General features: G+C 39.6%; 1 protein-coding gene across 1 annotated transcript in view; it reads right to left on the reverse strand.

Annotated features, from left to right (window-relative positions):
* Window positions 1-12,177, reverse strand: part of mew (multiple edematous wings) — a 509,649-nt gene that overhangs the window by 33,940 nt on the left and 463,532 nt on the right. The window contains exon 4 of the mRNA XM_067784699.1: window positions 2,887-2,993. Coding sequence (XP_067640800.1) covers window positions 2,887-2,993 — 107 coding nt within the window. The remainder of the gene's footprint in view (window positions 1-2,886; window positions 2,994-12,177) is intronic.

Genomic DNA, 12,177 nt, shown 5'->3' on the forward strand with positions numbered 1-12,177 from the left:
ACCGGTGACAATGCAAAATTTTATAAAAAAAATTCCGCTAGGTGGCGCTTGGATCGAGATATTGAGAAAACTAGTTTTAAACTGGGAATCTTGCAATCGACTTTTAACTAACTTCCTGGATATCTAGAGACTTGAAACCTGAAATATAATTTAAAACTCGGGGACAGTGCAATGTTTGATCAAAATATTTGAGTTACGTAACGCACAAGTCGAAGTATTTAGAAGATTAGGCAGTACCTTCATGGTTAGCCTCCTGAGTGTTGCAGGCATTGTAGAATTCCACCTCGTTAAAGGCCCAACTCAATGCACGCCCTTGCATACTTTTAGGCGTACGCGACTTTCACCACGATTCTTTTAAATTATAACAAGAAATATGAAAAAATTCAAATTTTTTAAAATGAGCATGGCACCGCCCCTTTCATGACTAAGCAATTCTCTATGTTTCGGGAGCCATAACTCGAAAATGCCGGATCGTCATAAGATTGGGTACATATCTTTTCCTTACAGCGGGAAATATTTCTAGAAAAAATGGACGAGATCGGCAAAAGACCACGCCTACTTTTATATAAAAGAAATTCAAAGGGCCGGAGACTAGAATAACAAGCCACATCTTAGTGAAAAATTGTTTTTTATCGATGATATTTCACTTGCCAAGTTTTATTGTAAAAGGGAATTGGAAGACATGTTTTTTTAAATGGGCGGTGCCTAGTGTTATGTAGAAAAGTAATTTATCTGAACTGTACAAATGAAGCCCACGCTGAGTATATAATGTTCGGTTACTCCCGTACTTAGACACCTTTCCTTTTTGATATTTGATTAGCTTTTTTTGGTGTTTTGCGGTTTTTATTGCACTGAAAGGAACCTATCAGAACTGCCTCTTTAATTAAGAAAAATGTATTTAAAACGGCGTAAAGTGAGTACAACCAGGAACTGAGCACGCAGTTTAAAAAACTTCAAATCTTATATGATAGAACAGGTACAGGTTCTACAGAGATGAAGTCTAAGTCATGGCGGTGCCCTTCTATAACTTATCTTTAGTGCTTCTATAAAATATGCAGTATTACTTTTTCTAAGAGAAAGTCTCTTCTTATTTGATTTTGAGTGTTCTGGTTTGTTCCGTGTAACGCTCATGAAAAAGTCTTGAAAATGGTACAATGGTTGTTAAAGCGAGTCCTTCATACTTGGAATTATTGTAGGGAATCTGACGAATGCTTAAAAGCCCACGCGGGTTTCTCGTCATACTACATTTGCCTTTTTTCCGCCGCAAAAGATTAAAGCAGCGGCAACGCACCAAAAGAAATAAAGATATGGCTAATTCAACCAAGTTTTTTGTCACGAGAACAAATTTGTCTAGTCATTACAACAAAAGATACTTTGATAGTCTCAAGTTAACAATATTCTGTAAAAATGAAATATTCTCAATAAATCTAACTAATGAAAGAGTTAAATTAACTGGTTTCATTGATCAATTCAACAGCGATGAACCGTAAATATTATGCAAATTTATAAGAAAACTACCTTCCAGAATTATGGAATCATTTCTAAGGTGAAATATCGGTAAAGTGCTATAGTGTCAATGGAACTAACATCAATTGACATTATTGCGCTTTTGAAATAGCATTAATGTCATTGACTCTAATTCCAAATCCAAACAGAACTAATGTCAACTGACTTAAGTACGCTTTGGGACTATTTAACGTCGCCCACGCGTTAATAGACAACAAATATTTGGAATTAAAATTTGTGCGAATTTTATTCTAAAGACGGGTCGTGGTGTCCATAAGACACCACATTAATGTCAAATCGGAGAAAAAGTGTGTCTGACATTAATTCGCTTTTGAAAAGAATACTAATGTCAGTGATGTTGATGCCAGCATGATTCTGACGTTAATTCTCTTTTGGATTTGGAATTAATGTCATTGACATTGTCATTGACATCAATTATCTTTCATAAGCGTATTAATGTCAATTGACGCTAGTTTCATTGACACTATTGCAGGTCACCAAAATATCATATACCATTTTTCCTTATTTTAATAGCTATTTTCTCGTTTTAAGGAATTTGTTTTTGTTTTGACGGCAGGATAAACATTTTTACGATGGCGAGTCAGTTGCATTATTTACTATTGAAGGCAAACTATTATGGCGAATATTAGCATCACTATGCCGTTAGTAAATAATCACAACAACAAAAACAGCAAGCAGCCATGCTTACATAGAAAGTGACGAAGAATATCTCACATACACATATGTAGTCATCAGCTAAGAGCAGACGTTGATACTCACACATACACAGGAATATGGCTAGTAGAAAAGCATAAACTATAAATATACATGTATATAGCTGGTAACCAAGCATGATATACAATTGTTCTCGAACATATTTTCGGGAAATGACTAGACCTTAAGAGAAATGGGTGAACCGAGAGTATAAAAGCAGCGCAAGCTAAGGAATGAGTAACCAGTTTGATTTAAACATGCTATTAGTTGTGAAGTATAATTTTGAAGCACCACTCCCAAAGTAGGCCAAATAAAGACCATTTTTCAATACTGAAAGTTATTTATTCGACAGTTGAGCGATTCGAACGTTACCAGAAGGTGTATAACTGCCCGAAATCCCCAGAATTCGTTACATTATTTTTGTCCTAGTACACAGAGGCCATATAGGGATTGTATGGTATAAGTCTTAAATTATGGCAGTGAAAGCTTGACCTATACAAGCTTAACGCTTCGTGAAGCAATTGAAATAGTTTTATAGTCCCGAGAAAGTTCGAAAAGGAAATCAAGAGGCGGAATTAAAAAATGGTTGAGCCCTAGATATGGTTAATAGGAATGTTTGTTAAATCCCACTTATGTAAATTAAATACAAAAAAAACAATAGTTTACCTTTCCACCCAATCCTTGCGATCGCACCGTCACGCCCAGCCACTGGCCTTCCTTGATTTCATCGTCTGAGGGTTCTTGCAGTTCTTCGATATCATCGCTGTCATATGCTGTATGATGCCAAATTACAACAAAACGAACACACACAAACACATTGTGTTGAATATAGAAATAAAAAAAAATAAGAAAAGGAGAAGAAAAGAAGAGAATATACAAAAACACGTATTAGTTAATAAAATATTTATGTATTCAACAATATTTAGTAAACAAATTTGTTTTTAATTATTTGGTTGCACGGTGATGAATTTATTAACAACAACAACAATAAGAACAAACGAAAAGTTTCGTAAAATAACGATAACAGTAAACTAAAATAATTGAGTGCTGAAAAAACTCGCATGAACAGTAAAGAAAGTATTAACTATTGAAAACTTAAATACATCAAAAAATTACGCAAAAAGAAGTTAAAAATTAAATGGCAAATAAAAATTAATTATATTTATAACTCAATGCAAATAAATGAAAGAGGAAATTAATTATTTTATAAGTGGATATGTTGATTTCATTTTCGAAATGCATAAACTCTGATTACTGAATAAAAAGTTGTTGTACATAGAGAAGTGCATTAAAAATTATTATTAAATTACTTATGCATAAAAATTACACAAAACAACAAAAAAAATGTGGTCATGTTTACAAACAATTAAATAATGTGCTTAATTACAACAACAACAACAAATGAAAACAGAATGCATAGAAACTTAAAATATAAAAGAAATGTTATAAATTATAAATGGAGCGATGAACATAATTGAACTTTGAAAGTGTCGATGGCAACATTGACATCATCAGTCATCACGGTTGATGGTCATTAGAAACATTCAATTTAACAATGACGTTCCTAGAAATATTTACAGTAAAATTTGATGAAATGTAGGGCAGCAGTAGTAGCGAGAGTGAAATGTTAGAAGCACGCTTAATAGCCTAGACAGATGCGATGTTAATCCAAATTAAACACTTACTGATTTGAATTTAACTTAAACCGATAATCTTGGTTGAATAGCATAGAATACATCAAATTAAGGAAAATGACTCCCTTATTTGTTATAAACAGTAATCAATTGTAAGGATCAATAACACAGTCTAACAAAGTTATAACATTTTCTTGCAACAGAAAGCGCACTTGCTACACTTGCTCTAGTTTAACCTTTAAATTAGAAGTAAAGACGAGCTGAGCTATACATTTGTGGAAAAAATTAAAAATGACATGGTACCATTGCTTAGAAATCATTTTTGAACAGTGTACTTATTGGACTAATTGTATTCATTTGTGGAAGCTGTTAAATGATAATTTCATCGTCATCATTCATTAATTGATGCATACGCCATCCTTGCTTCGCTATAACTGACCGCTATTGAATGTTCCGAATAAGACTTCCACTTGTTTATTAAACCTTTCTCTATACACACTGTTGTCGTCACAGAATGACCCATACATTTGCCGAAGTGTAGATGTGATAAGAGACTTGTGGAGTGCAAGACCTATTCTTATTTACCTCTTTACTCAAGCCAGAGAGGGCACAATACTTGATGCATTTTTAAGCCTTATATTGCCATCGTGGTTAAGATCTGCTGCCAGAGTTATCTTCTCCAACATCAGTATCAAAAGAAAGCAAGAGCGTTGCATAACTTGTAGCATATTTGGCTCAAAGAAATAAAGCCTATTACCAAAAAGTTGAACGTAAAACGTCGAGGGAAAATATACATTTCTTTTTGAGTTTATAACACCAAGACGTAATATCCGCAAAGTCTATCTGTATGACAGGCAGTAATTAAGCTGTCCTCTTCTCACCACAAGTACAATACCAAGACTTTGCTTTCCGCTTTGATTTACTTTCCTCTTCACATTACCACTATACTAGACTTTGTAAGGCTTGTTTGTTTTCATAACTTTTTCCGATATGCGAATGCGTTAAGCATTTCTTGTACATTAATTGTCTTCTTAAATAAATTTCTACTGATATTCTCATTTTCTCCATGCTAACTGAAAGCCCCGCAATCTTATGCACGATGAGTAGATTGCATGTATTTTTATGGAGAAAGGCAGATTGAGCGCCACTGGCACCATCTGACATGAAAAAGTAGACAACTTCCAACTTTTGTTGCAAGCAAAGCATAAGAAGTAGACTAGGACATTTGCTTAGGCTAAGTGTGATTTCACACTTTCCAAGTGAAATTATTTTTCTCACTCGTTGGTAACTTTTCTAACATTTTTCACAGTTAAAAACTGAAATTTAAGAAATTAATAGAACACAAAATATGTTAGCAAATATTTTTCATGTATACTGAGAATGTTTATAACAGTGGCTCGCGAAATTTTTTATTTGAATGTGCAAGGCGATATAAACTTCAATTGCCTAAGTCTGAGGTTTTTTTTTTATATTTACAAACGCAACATCTTGCCAGATTGTGGTGGAATGCATAAGATTGCGTTGAACGCATCTATATTAAGGAAACTTCATTGTGGCTCGGCCATGAGGCATCGAATGTCACTTAAGTGCAAGGCAAAAGTGTCAGCAAAAGTCAACTTACTTACTTACTTAATTGGCGCTTAACCGTCTAAACGGTTATGGCCGTCCAACAAGGCGCGCCAGTCGCTCCTTCGCTCCGCCAACCGGCGCCAATTGGTCACACCAAGGGAGTTTAAATTGTTTTCCACCTGGTCCTTCCAACGGAGTGGTGGCCGCCCTCTACCTCTGCTTCCATAGGCGGGTTCCGATAGAAACACTTTCTTCGCCGGAGCATCATCTTTCATTCACATAACATGGCCTAGCCAGCGCAGCCGCTGCGTTTTAATTCGCTGGACTATGTTGATGTCTGCGTATAGCTCGTACAGCTCATCATTAAATCTTCTTCGGTACTCGCCATCGCCAACGCGTAGAGGTCCATAAATCTTTCGAAGAACTTTTCTCTCGAACACTCCCAAAGCCGCTTCATCTGCTGTTGTCATGGTCCATGCTTCTGCCCCATATAGCAGGACGGGTACGATAAGTGACTTGTAGAGCATGATTTTCGTTCGCCGAGAGAGGACTTTACTTTTCAATTGCCTACCTAGTCCAAAGTAGCATTTATTGGCAAGATTGATTCTTCGCTGGATTTCAGTGCTGATGTTGTTGCTAGTGTTGATGCTGGTTCCCAAATAAACGAAGTCTTTTACTATTTCGAAATTATGGCTGCCAACAGTAGCGTGGTTGCCAAGGCGCATATGCGCTGACTCTTTGCTCGATGACAGCAGGTACTTCGTTTTGTCCTCATTCACCATCAAACCCATCTTTACCGCTTCTTTTTCCAGCTTGGAGTAAGCAGAACTAACAGCGCGGGTGTTTAGGCCGATGATATCAATGTCATCAGCATATGCCAGTAATTGCACGCTTTTATAGTATATTGTTCCAGTGCGGTTAAGTTCTGCAGCTAGTATAATTTTCTCCAGCATCAAATTAAAGAAATCGCACGATAGGGGGTCACCCTGTCTGAAACCTCGTTTAGTTTCGAACGGCTCGGAGAGGTCCTTCCCAATTCTGACTGAGCTGATGGTGTTGCTCAACGTCATTTTGCACAGCCGTATAAGTTTTGCGGGGAAACCAAATTCAGACATAGCGGCATATAGGCAGCTCCTTTTCGTGCTGTCGAAGGCGGCTTTAAAGTCGACGATGAGGTGATGTGTGTCGATTTTCTTTTCACGGGTTTTTTCCAAGATTTGGCGCATTGTGAAAATCTGGTCGATGGTAGATTTACCAGGTCTGAAGCCGCACTGATAAGGTCCAATCAGCCGGTTCACGGTGGGCTTCAATCTTTCGCACAATACACTTGAAAGGATATGCGATATTAAGAAGGCTGATTCCACGATAGTTGGTGCATTTTGCAGTATCCTCCTTCTTGTGGACTGGGCAAAGAACACTTAGATTCCAACCGTCGGGCATGCTTTCGTCCGCCCATATTTTGCTAAGAAGCTGCTGCATGCGCCTTACCAACTCCTCGCCGCCGAACTTGAATAGCTCCGCAGGCAATCCATCAGCGCCCACGGCCTTGTTGTTTTTCAATCTGGTTATTGCTATTCTAACTTCGTCATAATCGGGCGGGGGGACATATATTCCATCATCATCGATTGCGGGATCGGGTTCTTCATCTCTGCGCGGTGAATTGCTGCCTCCATTTAGGAGAGCAGAGAAGTGTTCCCTCCATAATCTAAGCACTCTCTGGACATCAGTTACAAGGTCGCCGTTTTCATTCCTACAGGAGTTTGCCCGGTCTTAAAACCTTCCGTCTGTCGCCGTATTTTTTGGTAGAATTTTCGGGCGTTATTCCTGGTGGCTAGCAGCTCAAGCTCCTCGCACTCACGCCTTTCTGCTTCTGCTTTTTCTTCCTGAAAAGGCGTCTCGCTTCCCTTTTCAACTCACGATAGCGTTCACACACTCCTCTTGTCGCGCTCGCTTTTAACGTAGCCCTGTAGGCAGCGTCTTTTCTTTCGGTTGCAACGCGGCATTCTTCATCGTGCCAGTTGTTTTTCGTGGCCGCCGGTAACCAATTTTTTCCTCGGCGGCAGTACGAAGTGCTTTGGAGATATGCTCCCACTGCCCCTGTATTCCTTCAGGATGAGTTGTGCCCTCAGAGAGCAGGTGTGAGAGTCGAGTTGCGAAATCATTGGCAGTCTGTTGTGATTGAAGCTTTTCGACGTCTAGCTTTCTTTGTGTTTTTTGTTCCTTGTTTTTAGCCGCGTTGAGGCGGGTGCGTATTTTGGCTGCAACGAGATAATGGTCCGAATCGATGTTAGGTCCTCGGATCGTTCGCACATCTAAAACACTGGAGGCATGCCGTCCGTCTATCACAACGTGATCGATCTGATTGCGAGTATTTCGATCAGGAGACAGCCATGTAGCTTGATGTATCTTTTTATGCATGAACCTCGTGCTTGATATGACCATGTTTCGAGCACCGGCAAAGTTAATCAGCCTCAGTCCGTTAGGAGAAGTTTCAGTGTGTAGGCTGAACTTTTCGACTGCAGGGCCAAAAACACCTTCTTTGCCCACCCTGGCGTTAAAGTCGCCAAGCACGACTTTTATATCATGACAGGGGCAGCGCTCGTATGTGCGTTCTAATTGTTCATAAAAAGTGTCTTTCACCTCATCGTCTTTCTCCTCTGTCGGCGCATGGGCGCAGATGAATGATATATTAAAAAATTTTGCTTTTATTCGAATAGCGGCGAGACGCTCGTCCACAGGCGTGAACGCCAGCACTTGGCGACAAAGTCTCTCTCCCACCACGAATCCGACGCTGAAACTGCGCTTATTCGCATGACCACTCCAATATATGTCACAATTTTTGATCTTCTTTCTTCCTTGCTTCGTCCAACGCATTTCTTGGATGGCGGTGATGTCAGATTTTGCTTTGACGAGGACATCAACCAGCCGGGCATCTGCACCAATCCCATTCAGGGAGCGGACGTTCCAGGTGCATGCCCTCAATTCATTGTCCTTCAAACGTTTGCCATGGTCGTCACCAATAGAGAGTGTATTTATCCGAGGCTTGTTGTTATATTTCATTGGAGTATGGTTTTACGTGGTGGGTCCCAAGCACAGCGCACAACCCGCTCAGCGGGGGTGTAAATATTATTTGGCACGTTTATATAGCGAGCCTCTTGCTCCAAGACAGACGCCCGCTTGCAGCCGCACCTAGAGGTGTACAGACGCTGCCGATGAAATCTCCCCCGGCTAGCCCTTAAACCGATTATGTCAGAGTGGCCTAGCCAGGTTGCCACCTTCTTACATTAGCTCACCGCTAAACGGGTGTTTAGCGGCTACCCAAAGGATACTTGGCCGCAAGCGACCGGCAGTAGTGAGCTGCTTGAACCGCATGCAAAAGAATCGCTCTGGCCATTCCCAGGTGAATGGCGGTCAGAAGCTTTCCCCACTTTCGTGGACTTCTACACACGGCCCCACCCTCCAGGATTGCTATCCTACAGTGAAATGCTAACATAATCAGTGATGATGAAGCCGACCATAAGTTGGATATTGCAACCTCTATATTTCTTTCCGCTAGGAATGTGTTTGAATCGAATTAGGTATGTAGTCAATTCAAATTAGTGTTGCCGCCTGCTCACCCTTTTAGAGGAATGATTGCAGCAGTTATAGCCAGACACAGATAAGTGATCGTTGGAATGTATCTAACAAGCAAATTGATTACCGGTAGCAAATGCAGTTCAATGTATTGGAGTGATGGCGTGAAAGCATGCATTGAAATTATTCGCTTTGTTTGACTTTTATTTGTTTGTAAATATGCTAGGAAGTGTTAGGCATTGCTGTAAAAGCTGTCTAAGAGTACAATGCGAACTACTTTTGCAATGATTATCATCGCTTTGCTTTAAGCTTTAACCAATTGTTAGCTCGAATCGTATTTCAGTACCAAGAAAATCAGGCAATTGTTTTTATACAAAGCGAAACAGTGGAATTATTGAGCCATGGGTAGATACAATAAAGGACAAAATTTTTTAATAAAAAACCGGGCATTAGAAGCCGTTGGGGACTTTTACCATTGTGATTTTATATACACTAGAAGACCCGGCAGACCTTGTCCGGCCCTAAATTTGGCCTATCTGCATACATTTTAATGAGCTTTTTCTGTCTGACTCTGCCCTCCCCCTCTTCACTTTTTCCTAATCCTTTTATTCACTTCTCCCTCCGTCTTTTTCGCTTCATCTATCTCCACTTCGTCTCATTCTATGTCTTTCTCAATCTCCTTCTCTCTTTTCTCTTCTCTCAATTTCTTTTCATTCTTACCCTCTACACAACTAAAGACTCTCCTGAATGAAAAAAAATGTCATAGTACCTCTAAATCGCGGTCCCCCTCGTCGGCAGCGTCTGTACATCTCTAGGTGCGGCTGCAAGCAGGCGTCTGTCTTGGAGCAAGCGGCTCGCTATATAAACGTGCAAGTAATATTTTCACCCCCGCTGAGCGGTTTGTGCACTGGGCTTGGGACCCGGCAAGTAAAACCATAAAAAAAAAAAATATAACAACAAGCCTCGGATAAATACACTCTCTATTGATGACGACCATGGCAAACGTTTGAAGGACAATGAATTGAGGGCATGCACCTGGAACGTCTGTTCCCTGAATGGGATTGGTGCAGATGCCCGGCTGGTTGATTTCCTCGTCAAAGAAGTAAGTAAGCAGGCTGTTTAATTAAACACCAATCAATTACACGGAAGTATATCCGCACCACCTGAAACTATGAGTGCCACTGCGTATACGTAACATGTTATTATTACGTATAAACAAATAAAAAATAATATTGCGAATACAAACTGAGATATAACCTATCCTATCTCTCAAGTTAGATCAAACTACACACGGGGTGCAAAACAAATTCAAAATCAGTTCAGTAGTTTAGGAGTTCATCGCGGCCAAAAATGTTGTGACACGTGTTGCTTAGATTGTTATCATGGAAACTTACCGCATTTGATTTGCGATGGATCTATCGAACTGACAATTCGTCAGGAAATGTTAAAAAACTCTACTGGATTTACTGCTTTTATCAGATGGAATGAAGCTACTAGAATCCAAACCTATAACTATGACGTTGCTCCTCCCTCGGAATAGGGATGGCATTGAAAGAGCACGCCGCAAATTTTTGTCAGCCGTCACAACTAGCTTTATTAAAGTCAACGAAAGTAGGGCGTTTAAAAGTGATGATATCATCTGATAGCTTAGTTATAGGGATATGGAAAGATGGTCCGATGCATAAATAAGCAACGCACTTTAAAAGTCCGTCGCTGAGGATGAAGCTTTTGCCTCGTGCGAGGTCTATCTATTCAGCGGTCTTAATGTCGTGCTGTTTATTTGTTTTACCTTTATATATTTGGTAATAGTGTGATTTTCGCCAAGTATCGCACTAATATCAGGGCTATAGTTACTAGTGTTACAAGAGAGGATATGGGTGTTTATGATTATAATATTCAAGTTGCCTGATCGGATCGTAATAACTTGACGCAGTCCCTGCTATCCTTGTACTGCACTGTAAGAAGGGTGGTGAATGCGATACCGCTTCCATTTCCGTCAGGTTCATCTTTACAGTGAATATTATAGCCATCGCAAGTTCGGTGATATGATCTGGTGGTTAGCTGCGTCTCTTATATCGCAACTATGCGGATGTTTCCGTGATCTCTCCAGTTGAACCGTTATAGTTAGGATGCAGGATTATGAAGAAAGAGAGGGAGTAGGTAGTCAAACTTGGGCTCAAGGACGGATGAGCGCGTCCTGAAGGTATTAAGTTACATTTGTCAGGTGTGTGATTTTGTGTACTTACGCTGATAAAGTAATGGCTTCAACTGCATTGATCCTATGAGGGTGGTCTTGTCGTACATAACTGCTTGTGCCGGAAAAACAGGGGTGAGCGAGTAGGGGCTGGTGCACGGCATTACCCCTATCCATACCACGGATACTATAGTTATGGGAAGCGGCCCAAGAGTGAACACACTGAAGGGTTCAGCTTGGTTAAAGTTCCGGGAAAAGGCATGTCACAATACTTGACAAAACGTATTTCTAAGCAAAGTTGCCCTTCGGCAATGGTTTGGAAAACACTCAAGTATACGAGGAACTTCTCAGAAATATTTTCTTAGTTGCAGATCCTATATACTTTATTACGCCTTCGAATAGCTGAAGGCGTAATAAAGTATATAGGTCCCATCCCTTAAACATTTTTTTGGAAAAAGTTGAAAAGTAGCACGATGCAAATTGAATGAGAGGTTCGGCCTAAATATCTTCGGAGGTATATCATGGCAAGTTGAAGTTATGTAATGTAAACCTAGCTTGACCTTCTGTTCGAAACGGGATTCTCAAAAAGTTTGCAATCGAGACTGTTGCTGAAAAGTTGACAAATCAACGGTTACTATCGATGAATGTATTATCGAACGTTTGCAAAATCTATACCAAACCTTAGCTATTAAGAAATTTATCTATAACGCTGTGGTATAGAACTGATCCCCAAAAAAGAGACCAAGAAAGCACTTGTCGATTAGTCACATTTTAATGAGGTCAAAATGTAAATGGTGCAGATTAGGGAGTAAAAATCCATTCGCGTGTATTATACAAATCTATGAATAGCACAAATAAAACAAAAAAAGAAATTAAATAAAAAGCAGAAAATCAATTTAGATCACTAAAAGCTGCCAGAGTGTAGCGAATGAATAAATCAAAAAAATGATAAATGATTATTTGTTGCAGCGGAACTAATAAAACAGT

Source organism: Eurosta solidaginis, chromosome 4 (assembly GCF_040869045.1).
Source record: "Eurosta solidaginis isolate ZX-2024a chromosome 4, ASM4086904v1, whole genome shotgun sequence".
Lineage (NCBI taxonomy): Eukaryota > Metazoa > Arthropoda > Insecta > Diptera > Tephritidae > Eurosta > Eurosta solidaginis.